General features: G+C 39.3%; 1 protein-coding gene across 1 annotated transcript in view; it reads left to right on the top strand.

Annotated features, from left to right (window-relative positions):
- LOC124796013 (calcium-activated chloride channel regulator 1-like) overlaps positions 1-21,764 on the top strand; it is a 134,203-nt gene that overhangs the window by 59,594 nt on the left and 52,845 nt on the right. The window contains exons 7-8 of the mRNA XM_047260096.1: positions 5,895-5,988; positions 6,598-6,776. Of these exons, the coding sequence (XP_047116052.1) occupies positions 5,895-5,988; positions 6,598-6,776 (273 nt within the window). The remainder of the gene's footprint in view (positions 1-5,894; positions 5,989-6,597; positions 6,777-21,764) is intronic.

The following is a 21,764-nucleotide window of genomic DNA, read 5'->3' as shown; positions in this document are numbered from 1 at the left end:
GGTGTCCCCTCTGTGAGGTGAGTAGCAATATACACTATTGCACATAGTTGTTATTCCATCCCAGGTTACCCATTGCCTTTTATTCCAAATTGCATGAAGAGGCAATTCAAGATTGATTGCCTTGTTAAATTAAAAATTTCCTAGTATTCATGATCTTCATGTCAGTCGACAGTTCTTTGTACCACAATATTCTACTGTAGAAGTTGCAAATGATACAAAAACTGCTTCTACATATAACTGCTCAGTTCTTGGTGACTTGTATATGAAATTAATATAATTTGACTCCACATAATAAGTTAATATTGTGCATCATTTCATATTGTATGGTATTTCAAGAAAATGGGAGCTACAATGAAAAAATATGTGAATTATAAATGAATTATTTACTTATTTAAATAACACTTAATTTACTTTTCAATGTTACAGAGAAAAGCTTGTCATCAGCAGAGAAGACATTGTTCACTTTACTCTTTGCCCATGATTTTTAATTGGTTGCACTTGCTTGTCTTTAACAGCCTTTGTATACTTGCTTACATGTGCTATTATGTTGCCTAATTTGCTTTATGGTGCATGCTTCAGATTTATGACCTTCCTTTTTGCAATATATGTGTTGCACATTCCTGAAGAACAGTCTTTGCGCTTGTGATTAATATTACTGCATATATATTAATGTAATTTCCCTCTATGATATATGCTTATTAGGTGCTGTTGCCTTTTTATGCCCTGTGGTAGTCTCTCATGGCCTCATTCATGGCCTGTCTGTGACATTCTTGTTGTTGATGCATCATGAATACACTAGCATCTTTGAAATGGACCACATTGATGCAAGTATCTGGTCATGCACCCAGATTAAAGGCAAATAGTCTTTCACTAGCTATTGGACAAGTGCATAATGAGTGTATCATGAATGAGACAATCAGCATAAGGCTCTCTGTATTTTTCATTTTTACACAGAAATTTTCAGTCTCTAGTGAGCCCCTGTAGCTCTGCTATCCTGTCTTTGTTACCTTGGTGTATCTTGTAAAGTGCTGGAAAAACTTATTCCTGCCTACTGCTTTGTGCATTTGGCTATCAAAATAATAATTTATTAATTGAAATTTTGTAATACTTGATTAAAGTATAAAGATAATGTGTGGCAATGTAGTTCATAGTTCACTTGCACTAATCTAACTTTGAACACTAGTCTAGTTCTGAATACAGTGAACACTGACTAACATAATTAGTATAATGTCCAAATCAGTTATTTTTGTGTTGATTATAGACGTGGTCTTGATGCAGTCTTGAGATAATGTAGATACTCTAGATAATGACTGAGCAGAGCTGTGCATCAGCTTTTATCTGCATTAGTCAGAGGGGTGTCCACTTGGGAACTATATATGTGATATAAGGCAGAATCATGACGTAGTCTGTATTGTGTGCATCCTCTTTGACATGTGGCAAGAACTATGTTGCACCTTTCTGGAAGCTGACCTTGCTGCATGGCACCTTTTCTCTATATGGCTATCCTCCTGTCTTCTGGTGAACGCAGCACAGTCCTCTACATATTCTTGACCGTAGCTTCATTTCCTTCTTGAGATAGGATCTTGTACCTCTTTACCTAATTTATTGAACATGTAAATCTTTCTACAAGTTTTTAGTTGCTATTTGTGCTTTGGTAATCAGTGTTTCAGTGTTGCTACAGTCCTTGTGTTTGCTGATACCTGTTTACATGTGGTTGTACTAAAAGAGATCTAGTGAATTTGTTACAATTAGATCTAATATATTTCTATCATGATTGGGCTTCTGAACTATATGGTAAAGGCATTTAGTATTGTTTTGTAAGATGCTATCATGCCCATAACTGTACTACCTTCCCAAATTAACTGCTGGATGATTAAAGTCCCCTACTGTGATGACAGTTTGATTGGGCAAAAAGTATACCAGCAAGCTGAGGTTTTCTCTAAAATTTTCACTTACATGTAGGGTGGCTCTTGTTGTCAAAAGAAATATCTAGTTTTAAGTTTATGCCCATTCCTGATAATGAATATTGTCCAAATTCTCTTACATGTAGCTTCAGTTTTTATCTCAGTGAATTACAGCTTCTTGTCTACCGTGCCAAATACATCACTTCAATTACTCACTAACCTACTCTTTTGATATACAATTTAATTTACCCAAAAAAATCTCCCAGCTGTCAATTTTGGTTTTACTGTACCTAGTATTATGTGAGCTTCACTGTTTTTAAGAGTGTTTCAAATGCAAACACTTTATTGCAAATGTTTCAGCAGCTAATCACTTTGATTTTAATAATTTCAGTTTTGTGGTGCATTCCTTGGATCTTACAATAATCTGCAATGCTCCAGCATGCTGGATATAGTGGTACAACAATCATTTTAAATTGTGATGCAAAAGGAGACAGCCAGAGTTGCAACTAGAATGGATCTTTCTTTGGTCAGTGACTTCTCAAACCAGTCAATATTTGCCAAGTAAAATATCTATCCAAAATAGCTGTAAATACAGTGAACACACATATGTATTGTCCCAACTAATATCCTAATGTTCTGAATACAGTGAATACTGGAACACTGACTAACATAATTAATAGAATGTCCAGTTCAGTTATTTCTCCTGGTGGCTATTGACATGCAGTCTTGAGATATTGTTGATAGTCCAGATACTGACTAGCATTAGTAGGAAACCATATGCATATGTACTCATTTTATTTACTGTGATTTTGTATGGACATTTTACTTGGAAGACATTGGTTTGTTTGAGAGTGGACATAGCCCAAAACTGATTGCCATTTTAGATGCAACTCTGGCTGTCCTTTTCTGCATCACTTACACTGATTATGCACGGTCTTCTAGAGCTATCATTATTTGGACTGGTTTTGGAGTTGCCTGATCTGAAAAGCCATTATGTGCATCCTACACACAGTTGGATACCTGACATACTTGGCTAGCAGCTTGTGAAGTGTAGTATGCCTTTGACCAGTTCAAAAGGGCACCCACAGTTCTCAACTCTATAGTTCAAGACTGGAAAGATGCAACCTAGCTTTTCACAGAACTTTCAAAGTCACTGATTCAGGCCTTCCATTTGACTCAGAAGCAGGGGGTAACATAGAGTTCTTTGAACAATGCTGCAGATTGTGAGCTTTGTTGAAATTCTGTTAGCAAGGCTGATCTAGATTGATCCAAATACAGCTCCAAAGCCAAGATGGTAGGCATTGTTTTATCTGTGCACCTCAATCAGCACTTTTCTCTCTCAGTGGCTGCAAGAACAGCCTCTTTGACATCCAGACTGAGTGCACAAAATGGTACTTCCATTTCCCTAAGAGGTACCTTATTGCCACACATTCGAACCTGCAGTGATTAACAGGTCCCTAACCATTTGCGTAAGCTACTCCTGATGCAAGTTGCAGTAGGCATCCCAGAAATATGTCTCACAGTCTCCATTTAGTGGGAAATAGCATGTCAAACTTGTTGGTTAGAGGAATGGGTTCATGCCTTAATTTCTTCCTGGACCCTGCCAATAATGTGCAAGACCCCTGGACCCACCACTAATATGTCTCTCAGTCAAACAGATGAGTGGTGATAGATTCTGTGCTTCCTGTAGGGGAGACAGTAACAATAGGATGGGACTGTACTTGACGTACCTTTGGTATCTGTGGTATGTGTGACACTGTAGTCCTCCCACTGCACCCATCTGCAGTAGCTACCAGTCAGTCAATAGCAGTCAGGCCAATTATCAGCTGCTTAAAAACACCAACTAAGCAACTCGCTTGCCCCATGCCCAGTACAGCACTCACAGTGGGATTGGATTTTGACTGGTGCAGTCCATTACAGAACTATAAAGAAATAACTTTAAACTAAGCTTGTTGATTCTCTAAATATTTTATGCTGCAAGGCTTAAAAGTTCCCTTTTGACCAGAAGAAATAGCACCCAACAAAATGATTTCTGTTATAACAAGAAGAAAACACCTTGGATAAAGTTACTGATTCCCTGAAGCTACCCAGACCTTTGAGTCTTAAACTTTTGTTTCTTGATGTTATACTAAATAAGAAGCTCTTGTAAGAAACTTGAAAACAGTGGTAGTTTATGACAGTATACACTGCTGTTAAAGATAGAAACTAAAAAGAATGTGACATGTCAATTATAATATCAACAAAACACAATTTTACATCACAGCTGTGGATTTCCTAATAGCAATGTTTACATTGTAACTGTACTCTTTCTTAAAACAAACCGGCCAATGAAAGGAAAAAAATAGAAGTACTGCACTAATTAAGTAAATTGTTACACATATCCTAAAAAATAGGTTAAGGAAAGACAAACCTATGTTTATAGCATTTGTAGACTTAGAGAAAGCTTTTGACAGTGTTGACTGGAATACTCTCTTTCAAAATTTTAAATGTGGCAGGGGTAAAATACAGGGAGTGAAAGGCTATTTACAATTTGTATGGAAGTCAGATGGCTGTTATAAGAGTTGAGGGACAGGAGAGGGAAGCAATGGTTGAGAAGGGAGTGAGACAGGGTTGCAGCCAAACCCCAATGTTATTCAATCTGTGTATTGAGCAAACAGTAAAGGATACAAAAGAAAAATTTGGAATAGGAATTGATGTTCAGGGAGAAGAAATAAAAACTTTGAGGTGTGCTGATGACATTGTAATTCTGTCAGAGACAGCAAAGGACTTAGAAGAGCAGTTGAATGGAATGGACAGTGTCTTCAAAGGAAGATATAAGATGAACATCAACAAAAGCAAAATGAGGATAACGGAATGTAGTCAAATTAAATCAGATGATGCTGAGGGAATTAGATTAGAAAATGGGACAGTTAAAGTAGATGAATTTGGGCAGCAAAATAACTGATGATGGTCGAAGTAGAGAGGATATAAAATGTAGACTCGCAATGGCAAGCAAAACGTTTCTGAAAAATAGAAATTTGTTAACATTGTCAGGAAGTCTTTTCTGAAAATATTTTTGTGGAGCATAGCCACATATGGAAATGAAACATGGACAATAAACAGATTAGACAAGAAGAGAATTGAAACTTTTGAAATGTAGTGCTACAGAAGAATGCTGAAGATTAGATGGGTAGACCATCTAACTAATGGGGAGGTACTGAACAGAATTGGGGAGAAGAGGAAGTCGTGGCACAGCTTGACCAGAAAAAGGGATCCATTGGTAGGATACATTCTGAGGGATCAAGGGATCACCAATTTAGTACTGGAGGAAACTGTGGAGGGTGAAAATTGTGGAGGGAGACCAAGAGATGAATATACTAAGAAGTTTCAGAAGGATGTATGTTCCAGTAGTCATCGGAGATGAAGAGGCTTGCACAGGGCAGAGAAGCATGGAGAGTTGCATCAGCCAGTCTTTGGACTGAAGACCACAACAACAGAAACAACAATTTTCAAAAGTCAATTTCACTCCTGACATTTGTAAATTTGTAAGCATTGATTTAATATTCGGTATGTCGTGCATGGTACGCATAAGCTACTGAATGAGGCAGCTTAGTGGTAAGACATTGGACTCATTTTCCAGATGTCAGCAGTTCAAATCCCCATGCAACCATCAAAATTTCGGTTTTCTGTGATTTTCCTGTGTCACTTAAAGTGAATTCTGGGATGTTTCCTTTGAAAGGGCATGGTTGGTTTCCTTCCAGTTCCTTATCCATTGCAAGCTTGTGCTCCATCTGTGTTAATGCCTCTGTTGGTAGGACATTAAATCCTAATCTGTTTTCCTTTTTTTCTGTCTACAAATGGTATATATATTGCTGAATACCTTACTGAAGCATATCAGTGGTAAAAATATGCTACAGCTTCCAGTATTTTGAGATGATCACTGTTGTATTCTGACATAGGTACAACATTTGTAGTCTTCTCACAATATTAATTTGATTGTTTGTGTTACAGAGGCAGGTCCTGTAAATACTAACCTTAAACCTGTAGCAGTTTATGCTACTGTATCTAACGAAGATCATCATTTTGTATTTGACTTGAACATAAGGTATGTATAAATGGCAGAAGAAATTGTGGATTTCAAAAGTTATATATATATATATATATATATATATATATATATATATATATATATATATATATATATATATATATATATATATATATACATATATATATATATATACATATATATATATATATATATATATGAGTTTTTCCTTGTTTTAATTTTGAATTTGTTATCTCTTTCACTACAAGCACCAATTTTATTAAATTTTCTGTGTTTTGCTTTATTGGACAAAACTGTAGATTACAAGAGTTATAAATTGAGTACCTTCTCTATAGTTTGCTTATTATATTTGGCCCAGTTGTTTCAGTTTTATTTCTTATTATTAGAAGGTCTTCTTCCATTATACATGGTGTTAGTCTAAAATTGATCACAATTCTTTTAAAGTAAATTATTCCTTCATACTGAAAGTAGTCTGAGAACACTGTATCCACAAAAATATGATAATATAATTCAAAATAAATTCATTGTTTGTGATATTCCTTGTCACATTTTTTTGGAAGATACATATTGTGTATGTTTTATTTGATAAAACAGTAGCTTACACAGATTTAGAAAATACTATAGCAATACATTAATTGGTTTCAGTGCTATTCTTTATGCACCAGATGGAACTATGACAAAAATAGACCTTTGGGATAATGGTTCTGGAGCAGATGAGGTGAAAAATGATGGTACTTACAGTCGTTTTCTGGCAATTATCTCCATGACTGGGAGGTACACTCTGAAATTCGAAGCAATTGGGATGTACAGGACAACAGTTGAAGGTAGTGCTTTCTCTCACGTTAATATGTTATAAACTTGTATTTTTTAAATTACTTGCTATCGTAAAGGTGTAAAATCAGAAGATTCAGTATCCAATTACTGAAAGACAAGCTACATTTATTAAGTACTGATATTATAACAAACTACACTGCTGGAAAAAAAGAGAAATTAGTACATCTGGAAAAATGATGTTGATTTTGATCTGGTGATGGCATATGTCACCTGGGGGGTAGTAGATGCTCTGTAGTGGTTTCAGTGTCATCTGCCAACAGACAATATAATGATGTAGCTACTGGAACACCATCTGTGTCTGCTCTTTAATAAGGAATTCTCACGGCCAGAAGGCTCAGTGCAGTGCAAATGTGTGAAGCATGCCACGGAGAAGCACTTGTGCTTCCAACAGCCTACTGGATGAGTTTGAAAGGTGTCAAATTGTGGCTTTCGAAGTGGTGGGATGTTCCTTTCAGAAAATTGCCACACAAGCCAGATGTGCTGCATCAGTTGTGCAATGGTGCCGGTATCAGTGGTCACATGAATGTTCTCAGACTCACAGATGTAGTTCCGGATGCCCACACAAAACAGATGCCTGCCAGGGCAGATTGTACAGCCACCATATTACAGGTAAGAGGGCTTGTGAGCCTACACGTGTCAGCATGAACTGTTGTGAACTGGTTATCAGCAGTGGGACCATGGGCATCCCCACCTCTTGTCTATCTTCCATTCACATTTACATGCACAGCTCAACTGGTGCTGTCAGAGGATCACCTGGAGGATGGAATGACACACCGTGATCTTTGGCGATGAAAGCAGATTCAGCCTGCACATAAATGATGGTTTTCTGCACATATGACATAGACCAGATGAGTGCTATCTCACAGAGTGTATTCATCCAAGACACACTGGTCCCACTCCAAGCCTTATGGTCTGGGGTGTGATAAGCTACAACTCTCATTTACCTTTGATGTTTCTGTAGGGGACACTAACCAGCACTCGATACATGTAAAATGTTGTTATTCCCTTTCTATTGCCATTACTGCAACAGGAAGGTGATGTGTTGTTCCAATACGATAGTGCTCACCCACACACTGCCTGTGAAACTCAACATGCTCTGCAAGATGTGCAGTGACTTCCCTGGCCATCACAACTTCCATACTCGTTTACAGTTGTGCACATGTGAAATATCATGGGACAAGAAATGACTCATGTGACTCGTCAACGAATCCCAGGATAGTATTCACCATCTATACAATTGACTGGACATTGGTCACAGTCACTGCCTACATTGCCACCCATGGAGGCTACACCACGTACTAATATGGGTGTTTCAGCATGAATCAGTACCTGGTACCTCAGAACCACTTGTGTTATTGATCTGTGAATATAATCATTTCATGAGTACATATGCACTGTTGCAACAATAAATCTTGAGTGAATTGGAAACCTCTAAAAGGGTGTGCTAATTTATTTTCTGGCAGTGTATTCTGTAAATGCACAAAAATTGCTACATTTCACATTTTTATCTGTTTTATATACTTTTTCCTATTGTGGTTTCTCCTTACATCAGTAACACAGTAAACTCTGAAAACCAAAATAATGAATGGAGTTTAGTTTGCTTGCTCATTAAGATAATTTACTGTTAATGTTTAATCTGAACAGTAAGTTAAATAAGTAACACTCGTACTTTTGTTTGAAATACTTTCATTGTAAAACACACTGTAAATAATTATGTAAATGTTACATTTATACAAATTGGAATATTATTCTAAATTATTAGTTGTTCATATTGAGAACCTGAACTGGAAGTCACATGTTGCATATTTTAAATACCTCAGCTGCGCAACTTTTGCATTACAGAAAATATCATATTTTGGAGATGAAACTGTCAAAAAGTTGCCTTACTTTTCCTATTTTCATTCACCAATGTCTTATGGTGTCATAATTGAGAGGCATCTTGCCACTGATGAAAAAGTTTTAGTTACACAGATGTATGTAGTAAGGATGACATGAGCTGTCCTCTCAAGAACCTCTTGTAGACATATCTTTAAATATTTGTCATACAGATGCCCCTGCAGCACGTTTACTCCCTTCTGAAGTTTGTTGTCAACAATCAATCACAGTTTGAAACCAACAGTGACATTTGTGAGTATAATACTAGAAGGAGCAATGATTTACACTATCCATTACACAGCCTTAGTGTAGAACAGAAAGAAATGAAGTACTCAACCATTAAAATCTTTGACCAGTCCCAGTGAAATAAAGAATTTAATTGATAGTAAAATATAATTTCATATATAAACTGAAATCGTATTTAATTTCTCAGAGTGTAATGTGTGGTAGTATGGTGTGTGTGTGTGTGTGTGTGTGTGTGTGTGTGTGTGTGTGTGTGTGTGTGTGGTACGCATGTAACAAAAAATAAAAATAAAAAATTGCCTTAGGAAATCATGTAAATGGTCATGATGTTGTCATACAGTTTGCTGAGAAAATGTACTATAATTATAAAACTGATTTGAGTCCCTATCATACTGAGAGGTAAATTTATTTAGCATATGGCTAATACAGACATATCATGAAATTAAATTACATATACATATTGACACACAAGAAACTTAAGTTTGTCTTTACAACTGAATATCCAGTCCTTCAATCCAGTGCACTGCATCTGGAGTTGCCAGCAGGAAGTCCTCTTTTGTGCCGTGATAGGCTTGAATCCTGCATTCACTGACAATGTGGTGAACAGTCTGGTATGGAGCCTGAGAGGTAAACAAAAATTATGACCCATGGAACATGCAAATAATTAACTAAGACACAGAAAATCAAAACTCCATATAGAAAATATGAAAAGATGGCTAATGAAGATAGCAAAAAATTCTTCTTACATATCCATGGAAAAACATTGCAGTGAATTAATAAGCTGAGAATTTAAACATTATTGAATGTTCATAAAATTGATGTCCATTGTGCTACTTTTATGTGTAAATCTGGAAATAGTGAAATGCTACAGGCTTCAGCTCATTGACACGTGCAGTTGATGTCATACATTTCTAAATGGAATTATCATTCCATGAATACCATGATACAGAGGGTGTAACAGTTAAATGCCTAAGACATGCAGAAAGGAGTAGAAGATTTTTGTGCCTAAATTCATATAGGGCCATTGTCTATTCATTTAACACTACTTCTTTTACATTGTTAGGTACCTCTGGATAACATTACTATAGTGACATGCTGTCAGTAAATCAATATTTTAGTTATGTTCCATAAATTGGTTTCAAAGTTCATGAACTCTAGTTGTTAAACTGTCATCTGTCACTACCTATTTCCTTTTTAAATGATTATTTGGAAGAAGTAGAGTACACCAAAATTGTGCTTTGTAAGTTGACAAGAAGTGGTTTTTATCAAAGTAAATTAGCACCACTCAGAATTTGTTGTTAGTATACTTTATAGAGGTTACTGCAGTGACTGCTTGCCCCTATTAATGTAAAACATAGCCCATTCCAGATCCCTGACTGTTTTACTTCATGATGGAATTTACAGAAAATGATGAGTGAATAAATGAATACTGATCGATATCTCTTTACGTGTCAATCTTTGTCTATGTGATATTTCTGTTTGATATGCTAAATCTTGGAGACAGTCTTACTAACAACAAGAATAAACTAGAGACAACTATGGGTTAACAAATCAAGTTGTGGTAGTATATCTAAATCAGCACTACTGCCATGGTTGTTCTGAAGCTTGTACTGTTGTGTCACCACCAGACACCACACTTGCTAGGTGGTAGCCTTTAAATCGGCCGCGGTCCGTTAGTATACATTGGACCCGCATGTTGCCACTATAAGTGATTGCAGACCGACTGCCGCCACACGGCAGGTCTAGTCGAGACTCACTAGCACTTCTCCCAGTTGTACAGCCGACTTTGCTAGTGATGGCTCACTGTCTACATACGCTCTCATTTGCCGAGATGACAGTTTAGCATAGCCTTCAGCTACGTCATTTGCTACGACCTAGCAAGGCACCATATTCAGTTACTATTGATATTGATATTGTGAATCATGTACTTTCAAGAGCAACGTTCATCATTAATGGATTAAAGTTAAGCATCAAACTAATTATGTCTGCTTTCTGAATTCTAATTCCATGTCATGTTCCAGACCTCACGTCAGTATAGTTCTTCCCTCCTCATGCCAGCCTGCGTGAGCTAAAACGCATGCATTTCGGCCTCCTCTAGTAACACTGTGTTGGCTCTTTGGCCAACACAACATGTACCATATCCTGGGAACATGTCCACCAAGTAGCATCTTCACTGAATTGAAAATAAATACAGACTCCATTGCCCCCATTGGCTAGAGCCCACCCAGTCACTGCCTTGAATATCAGAAGAATATTTTAAAATGGCACGGCCAGCCCAGTCAGCATTATTAGTGTTTGCAAGTAGTGGTTCCTGTGATAACACACTGCATGTCTCTACTAGGTTTAAGCATGATCAGTCAGGTTCATACTGCAGAAATGGCAGGTTATTCCAGTCATTTGTTTCCTGTCTCCTGTTGAATGGTGTTCATGAGGAGAGTGCTTTGTACTCTTGTGTTATCACATTGAAAGATAAACCCATTGCCAATATTGACTGTGGGGGGGAGACAAAAAGTTACAGGAACAGGATCCCGTTGAAGACTGCATAATTGATCCTTAATAGCAACAAAGGGCATGTCACTTTCACATATGATTCTGGCCCAAAACATGATTGATCCAACTACTGTTGAACCTGTGGAGCTGCATGCTTGAGACATTCATTGGTACATAACTATATCCACATTTTTCTACAAGTCAGCCATCATTAGAATCCAGTGCCACTGATCCAATATCCATTACAGGTGTTCCCTTTCCCACCTTCTTTGGCCACCATGGTGCTACACATTTTATGTTGTTGTTTGTGATTGACACCTAGAGGCCAAACTGATAATGTGAAAATAGTTGCATAGTGTCTGGATCAAAACAGCCCTTCCAGTTGCCTCCATAAAGGCATCATGAAGAAATATTCCATAGATCTTCAATGTTTTGAGACTTGTGATAGTGGTAGAATGTTTGAACAACATTGCCATGGTGTGCACCAAATTTGTGGGTGACTACCTATTAGTGACGACAGTTCTTGGTGTAAAGGTACAATGTGTGTATCATTTAACTTTAAAATGACCCTTTCAGGCATGTTTACAGTAAACAAAAGTCACATTGTCCTGGTTGGAGACACAACACACAATACTAAATTTTGTTGAGAATGCTATTTAACAACGAAGAGTTTCTTATTCATTATGTGTATAATAGCTTGGTAAGAACTCTCAGTTAGTGCAAATCATGCTACTGCAGCAGCTGCAACAAAAAAAAAATTGAAAATGGTATCTTAGATTCACATGTATCAAATTAGTCTCTTAAATAAGATTGCAACACAATTACTTCTACACAGTTTCATCCACAATGACCATTGCCAAACTACCCTTTGCCAACCACATTCTCTCCTTTTCAAGATGCAAATCAATTTTCTAAGTAAGATTGTGATGCAATTATCTACCACTCAGTTTCATCTGCAGTAGGCAGCAGCAAGCCATCCAATACTTACTACAGTCCCTTCTTTTCAAGAGGCATGTTAAGGTTGGGATTCGTACATATTGCAATTATATTTGCAGTATAAGGCGTACAAGGTAATCGACCCAGAAAAACAGATAGTGCTTTTCTTGCCTTGGATAAGTTCTGAAATTTGCTTGTGAAGGCACTGCCTTTGCTATAATACCAAAAATTATTGTCATAGAAGGACATTTGTGAGTCACTCGGCTTATACTATGTGTAGCACCATAGTATTTTCCAGTGCTATTGAGTAAAATAGCAGTTCTGCCACAGCCATCACAGGCAGTCACGGATGCCAGTAGGTGTGGAGCAGATGCCAGCAGCACTCTCAGTACTGACAACACAGCAGAAAGGTGGGCAGACCACGGCAATGACAAGAAAGTTCCAGTTTCTGGCTGCCACATTGTTTTGGTGTATGGCTGGGAGCAGTTCCTTGGCACAACAAATGACCACCTAACCTGCACAAATACCCTTTAGTTTTAGCCAAAGACATTTCAATCTCGCAGCATCTACTATAACAGGAGGTCCAACGCAGATGACAGTGCAACATGGTTTTCAGGCTGCCTCCACGAGACTTGGCCTCCATCACCAAAGAGCCAACTTCTGATTCTAAATTCACACCTGTGGACTTGATGCCTTCCAGCTAATTGGACATCTCTAGCCAGTTGCAGCTACTTCTGCTCTGGAGAGCAGGCATTCATGGCCAGGACTGATCAGCTGACCTTTTGCCTGTCCCAGAGCAGGCAAACTGACACTGTATTCCTCTGCTTGCAAAGGTGGACACCACTGCTTTGGGGTGTCTTCTACTACAACAACAATGGCAGGTTTCCACACCTGCAGGCATGTGCTACTCTGAATTGCAGAACCATGCCAAGGCAGTGCACATGCTGCCACAGGCATCCCATGTCAGCATTCCTACTCCACTGCTGACATCAAGCTGGCCACTGGCTGTAAGGTGTAACTGCTACAGAATGATGCTACAAGTGCTGCAATTTGCTTTCTAATAAAATATGTGACTGTGTTCTTGAGCCACCAATGGATGTCATACTGATGTCAACACACTGCCTCAACTCAACTCTGCCACCGCAGGGTTTACCCACCCTGGTCCTCTACATTTTGGTGTCAGAAGCATCTCCAAGATGGACATTGGCAGCCAGTCCCAACATCATGGAGGCACTTCCTCTAAATTTTGGTGTCAGAAGCATCTCCAAGATGAACATTGACAGCCAGACCTAACATCACAGAGCAGCTGCAGCAGTTAGCATCAAGAGTTGTAGTGGAAGAACTTATGAACTGTTTTGTTTTCTTCTCATACTTTTGTGGGCAGGGGATGGGTTCTAGGCTGGATGGACATCATAGGGTGAGAGTAGTATTTATGATTTCTCACAAATTCGAGGCAATTCCAGGAAGCACTACTTACAATCAGTAATGTGCTCACAGCACAACCTATTGGTGCACAGTGCAACAGGTGCTAAGTCAATATCAGTGGAGTGTTTTGCTTGCCACCATTATGGCCATAATGATAGGCATTGTACCAAGTTGAAGTGGCTCATGATTAGATGTAAGGTGTAGGCTAGTATGCTATGATTATGAGTGGGTATTGTCTTTGTGTTACTGTTTTATTATACTTGGTTGTGTGTTGGGGACAGAGGATCCACAATGACAGAATCTGGGATCCATGGTGTTTCTGGACAGGAGATGATTCAGTTATTAATAAATCTAGTAAAACTGTTGAGAAAGACAGATATTGGAATACAACCTGTCAATAATTGAGGATGTAGGATGCAAGATCTACTCTGAGATGAGGAGGTTAGCCCAGGAAAGGAAATTGTGGTGAGTCACATCAAACCAGGGAGGGGGGTGGGAGTGAGGAGGAAACAAGCTTAGTTTGATTACTCCCTTTTCTGGCAAGCCAACTGAGGATATACTGTCCTTTCTGTATGATCTGGAGGCAGTGACAAAGATTTGGTTTTGGTTAAACAATAAGCTGTTACAGATGGCTAAGTTGCAACTGACAGGGGATGCGAAAGTATTTTTGAAGTATAATTATAAGTTGAAGAATGTGCTGATGGTTCAACAGTCTGGAATCAATCAAGACAATAGGCAACAGAATAGTATGAATTTTTTTCAGGAGCAGTTGAGTGGAAGTCAGTAGAAAATTTCAGTGATAGGATAATAAAAGTCAATGGGCATACTTAAGAATTAACAGGAAGTGATGAAGCAAATAATATTATCCTCCAGGAATCAGAGAATAGGGTTATAGACATTTTTCTGAGGGACTTGCTATCCGATATCTCTAGGAGCATTAGGGAAGGTACCCCAAAAGACCTGAACACTGTCATTAGGATAGGTATGAAGCAGGAGGGCATAGATACGGAAACAGGGTTGCACAGTAGGTGGAATATTTAATCAGGTGATGTAAGATGTTATAGTTGTGGGGATTCAGGGCATGTCTAGAGACAGTGTCAACAGCCACAAAGTGAGAAGTGTGGTGTGCTTGGGCACCAGGAGCAGAACTGTAGAACCAAGGAGTGAAATGTTCAGATGTTAAATGGTTAATTCCTTTGTGATGTAGTTTGTGGTGGGTGAGAGATAGTGATCTGAAGTCCCTTGGTTCAGCAATATTAAGTTTTCAGGTTTGGGAGGAATGATTTCAGGGATGAATGAAATTGGTGCCTCATGCAAGTGAAGGTTACTGCACAATCATGGGGTCAGACTTTCTGTTCAAACATCATGCCAAAACTGATATTTGATGGCATATGGCTGAACTCAGGTTTCAGTGTTCCAGCTGGGGGAAACTGTCACCAATGAAATACTGTCACAGGATTCGTCTGCTTTCAGGGACAAACCAGTTAAACTGTGGACAAAATCACTAAGGCTTAACTCACAAGATAGGGTGGGTGAGTGTAGGGCTGAAATTACCTGTTAATGTGTAGTGTGTGACAGAGTCTTTGAGGAGAATGATGTGTTGGATGCATAATGATACTTCATTCAAAGAAGTATTCTACATGTTCAGGAAATGAATGGTGGAAGAGTGGTACCCATTGGTTTTGATAACTTTGGCACTGATGACACTAACTTTGGTACCACTGACAGCCCTAATGTGTGAACAGAGGTTCCTCATATTTTGTTAGAGGTGTGCTGTCATAGTTGTTGAGAGTTTCATTGCCTTTCAGGAACCATTCACCTTTCATTTACCATCTGTATATCTATAACCCACCATTCTATATCAAACCAGTTGTGCATCAATTGATTTTTTTAGTGTCTTTACATAAAATGTGTACCACAGAGTGTCCATCCTGTCTGCAATGTTCTCATAGGTACATATCTACCACAGTAATTGGTCAACTATTCTTCTAAATTTTAGCCACAGGTTCTCAACATGCTCCTGAAGAGAGTTGAATGTTTCAAGTTCTTTCTTGAAGTATGCCACTAGTGCCTCTTCATCTATTTTACTGAACATTTAAATCTTTGTACTTATTTTACTACCTTTTGTGGTAATCACTATTGCTACAAGTACCTCATGATCTTTGATACCTTTTTAAATGTGGACATTCTCAAAGACATCAAGTCTATTTGTTGCCATTAGTGCTTACATATTTCCATCATGAGTAGGCTTCTGAACTATCTCTTCTAAGTAGTTTTCAGAGAAAGTATTTAGCACTGTTTCACAGGATGTGTTGTCTGGCCCACCATTTACAAAGCTGTAACTTACCCTATCTGTATTGAAGATCAAAGTTTCATCCAATGATGACAGCATGATTAAGGGCCATACACACTAGCAAACTGAGGTGTACCCTAAAGTTTTTGGTTTTTTCTAGGGGTGATTTGGTTGTTGATAAAAGAACTTAATGCCCACTCTTAACACTGAGTATTACCCAAAGAATTTCCTATGCAGCATAATTTCTATCTAACTGTAAGGAATCTTGATAGAATTCTCTGTCAGACAAAGAATGAAAAATGGCATCACATATAGATGTTGTATTTCTTGACTTCTGAAAAGTATGTGACTCATGAGGGAACATTAACAAGTGAAAATAAATGATTGCAATGAAACTTGGTGGAAGAGTAAATGGGGTCAAATTAATATAATATGTGTGTTTTGTTTATGTCCAATTTCATTTTTAATTTCTGCAAGATAATTTGGCACATTAGGTTTAATGGGAATATCTTTGAAATGATGATATATAAAAAATGTTTTGCATATAAAAGTTGATGTGTAGTAATTAATATTCTTGAAAATTGTATAATCAACTTTTGTAATAATTTGAAGTTTTGCAAGATACCCTACCACCATTCACTAATTTTGAAAAATAAAACTTTTGTTACAACATAAATTAAAGAAGCTTTTAAGCCTCATACATCCATATGTGATAAAAGTGATTTCTGAAATAACCTGTGTACAATGTGCTGTCAGAATATTTCAACATATGTAATTAAAACATCTAAACATTCATTATTATTCTAATTATTTATTTTACTTATTCTTGTTTCATGTTTTAAATTGTTACTTTACATTTTACATTCATGGTTTTGTTGTTTAGTTCACTATTTCACTAATTTGTATTATGTTAACTGATAATAATACACAAATAATTATTATAATACAAAATCATTACAATAATGATAATCTGTAAAACAATGCTGAAAGCATAAGGTTTTTTATGCCATGCATATTGATGTACCTTTACTCATGCCATGTGCAATTTCAGAGAACTCGAGTCCATACCGTTCACAGGCCCACTTATAGAGGTCATCTGGGTCAGCCTCTTAACACACTCTGGTGAGCCACCAAAGAAACAGTATTATTTAAGTGATCTCAAATGAGTGCTTGGCCTGTTGCTGTAACCTGTATTACTGCTGCCCATTCAATGTGTTCATTGCTACACACAACCTGTATTTCATTGTATCTTACATGTTGCTCTGTAAAGTTCTATGTTCCATAAATCATGTTTGTTCTTGCTACAGCAAACTTTGAACCAAGTGAGTGTTATGTTTTGTCCGTGTGTTAGTGTCAGTACTAAGTCACCTGACAAGTGTCTTGATGGAAGAAATGCTCCAATGTATCTTTGCTCAGCTGCAAGCTTTCGTGGAACAACAGCAGGCTCCTGCCACCACTCTCAGTGAACAAGATTGGGACTCTTACAAGACATGGTTGTGCCAACATTTCCAGATTTTTCATGTGGGCAATGCAAACCCATGTAGGGCTTTCTTTCTTTCCTGGCTTTCACCATGCATTTATCCGTTGTTGTGCCAACTTATACATTTGCAAGAACTGGCCAGCTTATCATTTGATGAAACGTGCAAACTCCTCACAACCTATTACTGTGACAGAAAGCATTTCATTACAATGTGTGTAGAATTTTTCCATTGTCAGAAATGGCTGAACCAGTCTTACAAAGCCTGGGCTGCAGAATTACATGGATTGAGCTGTTGCTGTAAATTTGTTGTTAGTACCCACCAGGAATCCTATGCTGATCACTTGTTGTTTGATGTTATTATTTGTTTGGTCTTGGATAGGGAAGTCCATGAAAAAGCACTTCAATGTGAGAATCCAATGCGTATGGATGTGCTCAGCATAACACAATGTCAAGGGCTGCAGGCGTTTAGGTTTCTGCATGGGGAGAAGGTGTTGGAAGTTGCTCAGTCAACCCCTGTTAGGCATGCTGCAAGTGTTCAGGATGATGGGGAAGCTGTAGCAACAGCACAACCTTTAACTCAGCATCATATGGGGCAGCATCAATTACGGACACAGCAGCAACAGGCTGTAGCACAGCAGAGGCCATGTGCCTCCCTTCTGTCTTGCCCATACTGCTTCACCAAACATCAGTGTGCTATGTGCCCTAAGCATTGGGTGGTTTGCACCAAGTGTTGAAAGAAACACTACATTGCATCGGCGTGTAAGTTCTTCTCAAATGTGGCACACACAGTAGTACCAATGGACAGAAACTGTATCTCTACAATGATTGTCCCTTGGAACAAACTGTTTATTGACTTGCGTGTGTTTAATAGACCGCAAAAAATGCAGGTGGACACAGGAACTGCAGTGAGTTTTTGGGCTCACCTTCCTCACACAGGTTTCATGGAAGTTGTTAGCTACAATAAACAGCAGATTCCAATCCTAGGTCAGTTCTCTGCTCCTGTCTCTTACAGATCTGTTGTGCACCCTATCACCTCCCTTGTTGTACATCATTTCCAGACTGCAGACCTGTTTGGGTTAGATGCATTTGATGGTTTCAGTTTCTACATTGCCATTGAGGTAAATTTAGTGACAGATTAAGTTCTGTATCAGCAACTGGAGTCCCTCTGCGCTGTGTTTTTGTCTCTGTTTTCCTCTGGGCTTGGTTGTGCTACCAGTTTTTAGGCCCACATTACAGTGAAAAAATTCACCCACCCTAACTTTTTTCAGGTGCAGCACATGCCTATCAGGATGTGCAACTGTGTCAAGGCCAAATTAGACCGTTTGACATTGCTCAATGTCATTTGGCCTAATCCCCCAGTGAATGGGCTACACCATTGGTCATCATTAAGAAGCCATCAGGTAAGCTTCCCATCTGCAGTGACTTCAGCATCATGATTAATGCGCAGTCCATGATAGATAATACCCCTTTGCCCCACACTGATGAGTTGCTCACAAAGTTATCAGGCAGTCGCTACTTCTCCAAGGTTGATTTGTCAGAAGTGTACCTCCAGCTCCACTTGGATGACACCACTAGGCACCTTCTCATTGTCAATGCACCTTTTGGCCATACCAATATCAACACTTGCCTTTTGGTGTTCCTAGTGTGCTCCCAATTTTTCAGTGTTTTTTAGAACAGCTCACAGCTTCTCTGCCCAGCTGCATCAATTATCTCGACAGTATTATTGTTTCGAGTGCTTCCACTGAAGATCACCTTCGAAATTTTCAATCATTGTTTTCTGTTTTGCAATGTGTGTGTTGCAAGTGCAACTTGCCAAATCTCAGATTTTCCAGCCATCAGTTGAGTATCTAGCTTTGAGGTTTCTTGCACAGGGGTCAAGTTGTCATGTCACCATGTTGACACAATTGCAGCTTTGCTATGGCCAACCTCTGTTAAGGAACTGCAAATATTTCTAGGTAAAGTTGCATACTATCAAAAGATTTTACAAGATGCATGCACTTTTGCTCAGTCACTGCACATACTTTTGTGTAAAAATGTGCCTTTTTTTCTGGTCCCCAGGTAGTGACTGAGCGTTCACTTTGCTTAAATCTAACCTTCAATTTGCCCCATGTCTGTCCATTTTTCACCCAGGCAGCATCTTGTGTTGGCTACAGATACCTCTCAGCATGGTCTTGGAGCAGTGTTAGTGCACAAATATGTGGGCGGGTCTGAACGACCCAATGCTTATGCTTCTAAGACTTTAACTCCCACTCAGCAGTGGTATTCTCAAATTGAAAAGGAAGCTTCAGCAATTTTTTTTCACTCTCACTAAATTGCACATCTTCTTGTATGGTTCTAAGTTCCTTTTAATCACAGATCACAAGCTGTTGGTTGCTCTTTTTAACCCTTTGGCTACCGTGTTGGACAAGGCAGCACATTGCTTGCAGCAGTTGGCTTTCTTCCTCTCCTATTCTCATTATCAGATCCATTACCCACTGATGGCTCCAGCTGGATCCAGCTTTTGGTCAGGATGAGTTGTGTCAATATTTTTCCCATCACTAGAGCCACAATAGCATCGGCTATTGCCACAGATCCTGTATTTAATCAAGTCCTCCCTCTTGTGCAGCACGGCTGGCCTTGGGCAGTGTCTTAGATCCCTTGCTTAACTACTTGTTCCTCCATGGCTGCCTTTCTGTGTTTGCGTGGTTTCTTTTGTTAGCTAAGGAGGACACTGCTTCCCAGGTTGTGATTCCTACTTCTTTACACCATAATGTACTGTGGCTTCTGCCTGTGCTCATTGGGGGGACCTCTCACACCAAAGCTTTGGCCCACCAGCATGTGTGTTGGCTGGTCATAGACAAAGACATTACGGGGCTTATCGCTGCTCGCACTCACTGTGTTCAGCAATAGGCAGCCCTGCAGATGTCTTTTTCCCAACAGTGCCCATGAGAGTGTCTACATACCAATTTTGCTGGGCTCTTTGTAAAACAGTATTGGCTCATTGCAGTGGATGCCTATTCCAAGTTTTCCTGTGTGGCACATTGCCCATGGTGGTCACTATTTCAGCCCTGTCAAAGACTTTTGGAATTGATGAACTTCTGTATACTGTGGTTACTGATAATGCCCCCCCCCCCACCACCACCACCACACACACACCAGTTTGTTTCTTGTCAGACGAGTGGTGTTCAAAATCTCACACCTCCCCCATTTCATCCTCAACCTAAGGGTGAGACCGAACTTGTGGTTCATATATTTAAAACCCACATGCGGAAGTATGTGTCTGGCAGGTCTCTTCAAGCTGCTTTAGACCATTTTTTGAGTTCCCAACTCACTCCGGTGGGGGACAAGACCCCAGTGGTCCTGCTACATGAATGCTAACCACAGATCCTCCTTCTGCATCTGCCAGCGTCGCTGACTCCACGATGGCTCTGGCTGGGTGCACCTGTCTAGGCTCATAGTTTCAGCCACCAGCCAAAATGTGTTCCTACCCTCATCAAGCTGGTGCTTGTGTGTCATCCATGCCCCTGACAGGTGGATGTCCTGTCATCTTGACCAGCTGCGGCTGAACACAGCGGGGGTCTGTTCCAGAGGGCTCATCTTCTACCCCACCCCTATTGCCACTGATGCCTGTTGCTGTGCCACAAACAGTCCATTCATGTTGCAGCATAGTTCACTGCCAGGATGATCACTGTCTTGGGGTTCCTGCCTCTGCCCCCACTCCTCGACTGCCATTGCTGGTGCAGCCCAACTGCAGCTGCCTCTGTTGCTGGGTCCTTTGCGGCCATTTTCTCTGACGCCCCCAGTGCTCACTGATGACCTTGACAAAGATGTCACTATGGAGATGCCATCCCTGGTCCTGTCCTATGGCCTCTCACAAAAAGGGAGCTGGTGCGCCAATCCGCTCCCTCATCACTTCCGCCCCTACTCAGTGGTGACTGCCCACCACTTGTTGCAGCAGCCACCATCGGGCAATGAAATGGATGTCACTGGTTTTTTCCATGTCTCATAATTTCACTGCCTTGTGAGATCAGTAGTTCTCCCCCCCCCCCCCCCCCTCTCTCTCTCTCCATGGTACTATTGATTTTTCGGTACCAGTGCTTTTTTTTATGTGTCATGCATTTTTTCTGTACCTTGCACTTGTTTTGCACTATATATATTTTTTGGCTAGTTTTTTTATGTATGTATGTGGTTTTCCCACTGCCTAGAAGGGAGTAGTGATGTACCTTTACTCATGACACATGCGATTTCAGAGATCAG

The sequence above is a fragment of the Schistocerca piceifrons genome, chromosome 4 (genome assembly GCF_021461385.2).
Source record: "Schistocerca piceifrons isolate TAMUIC-IGC-003096 chromosome 4, iqSchPice1.1, whole genome shotgun sequence".
In the NCBI taxonomy this organism is placed as follows: Eukaryota; Metazoa; Arthropoda; class Insecta; order Orthoptera; family Acrididae; genus Schistocerca; species Schistocerca piceifrons.
Note: the sequence above shows the minus strand (reverse complement) of the source record. Positions and strands in the feature narration are given on the sequence as shown.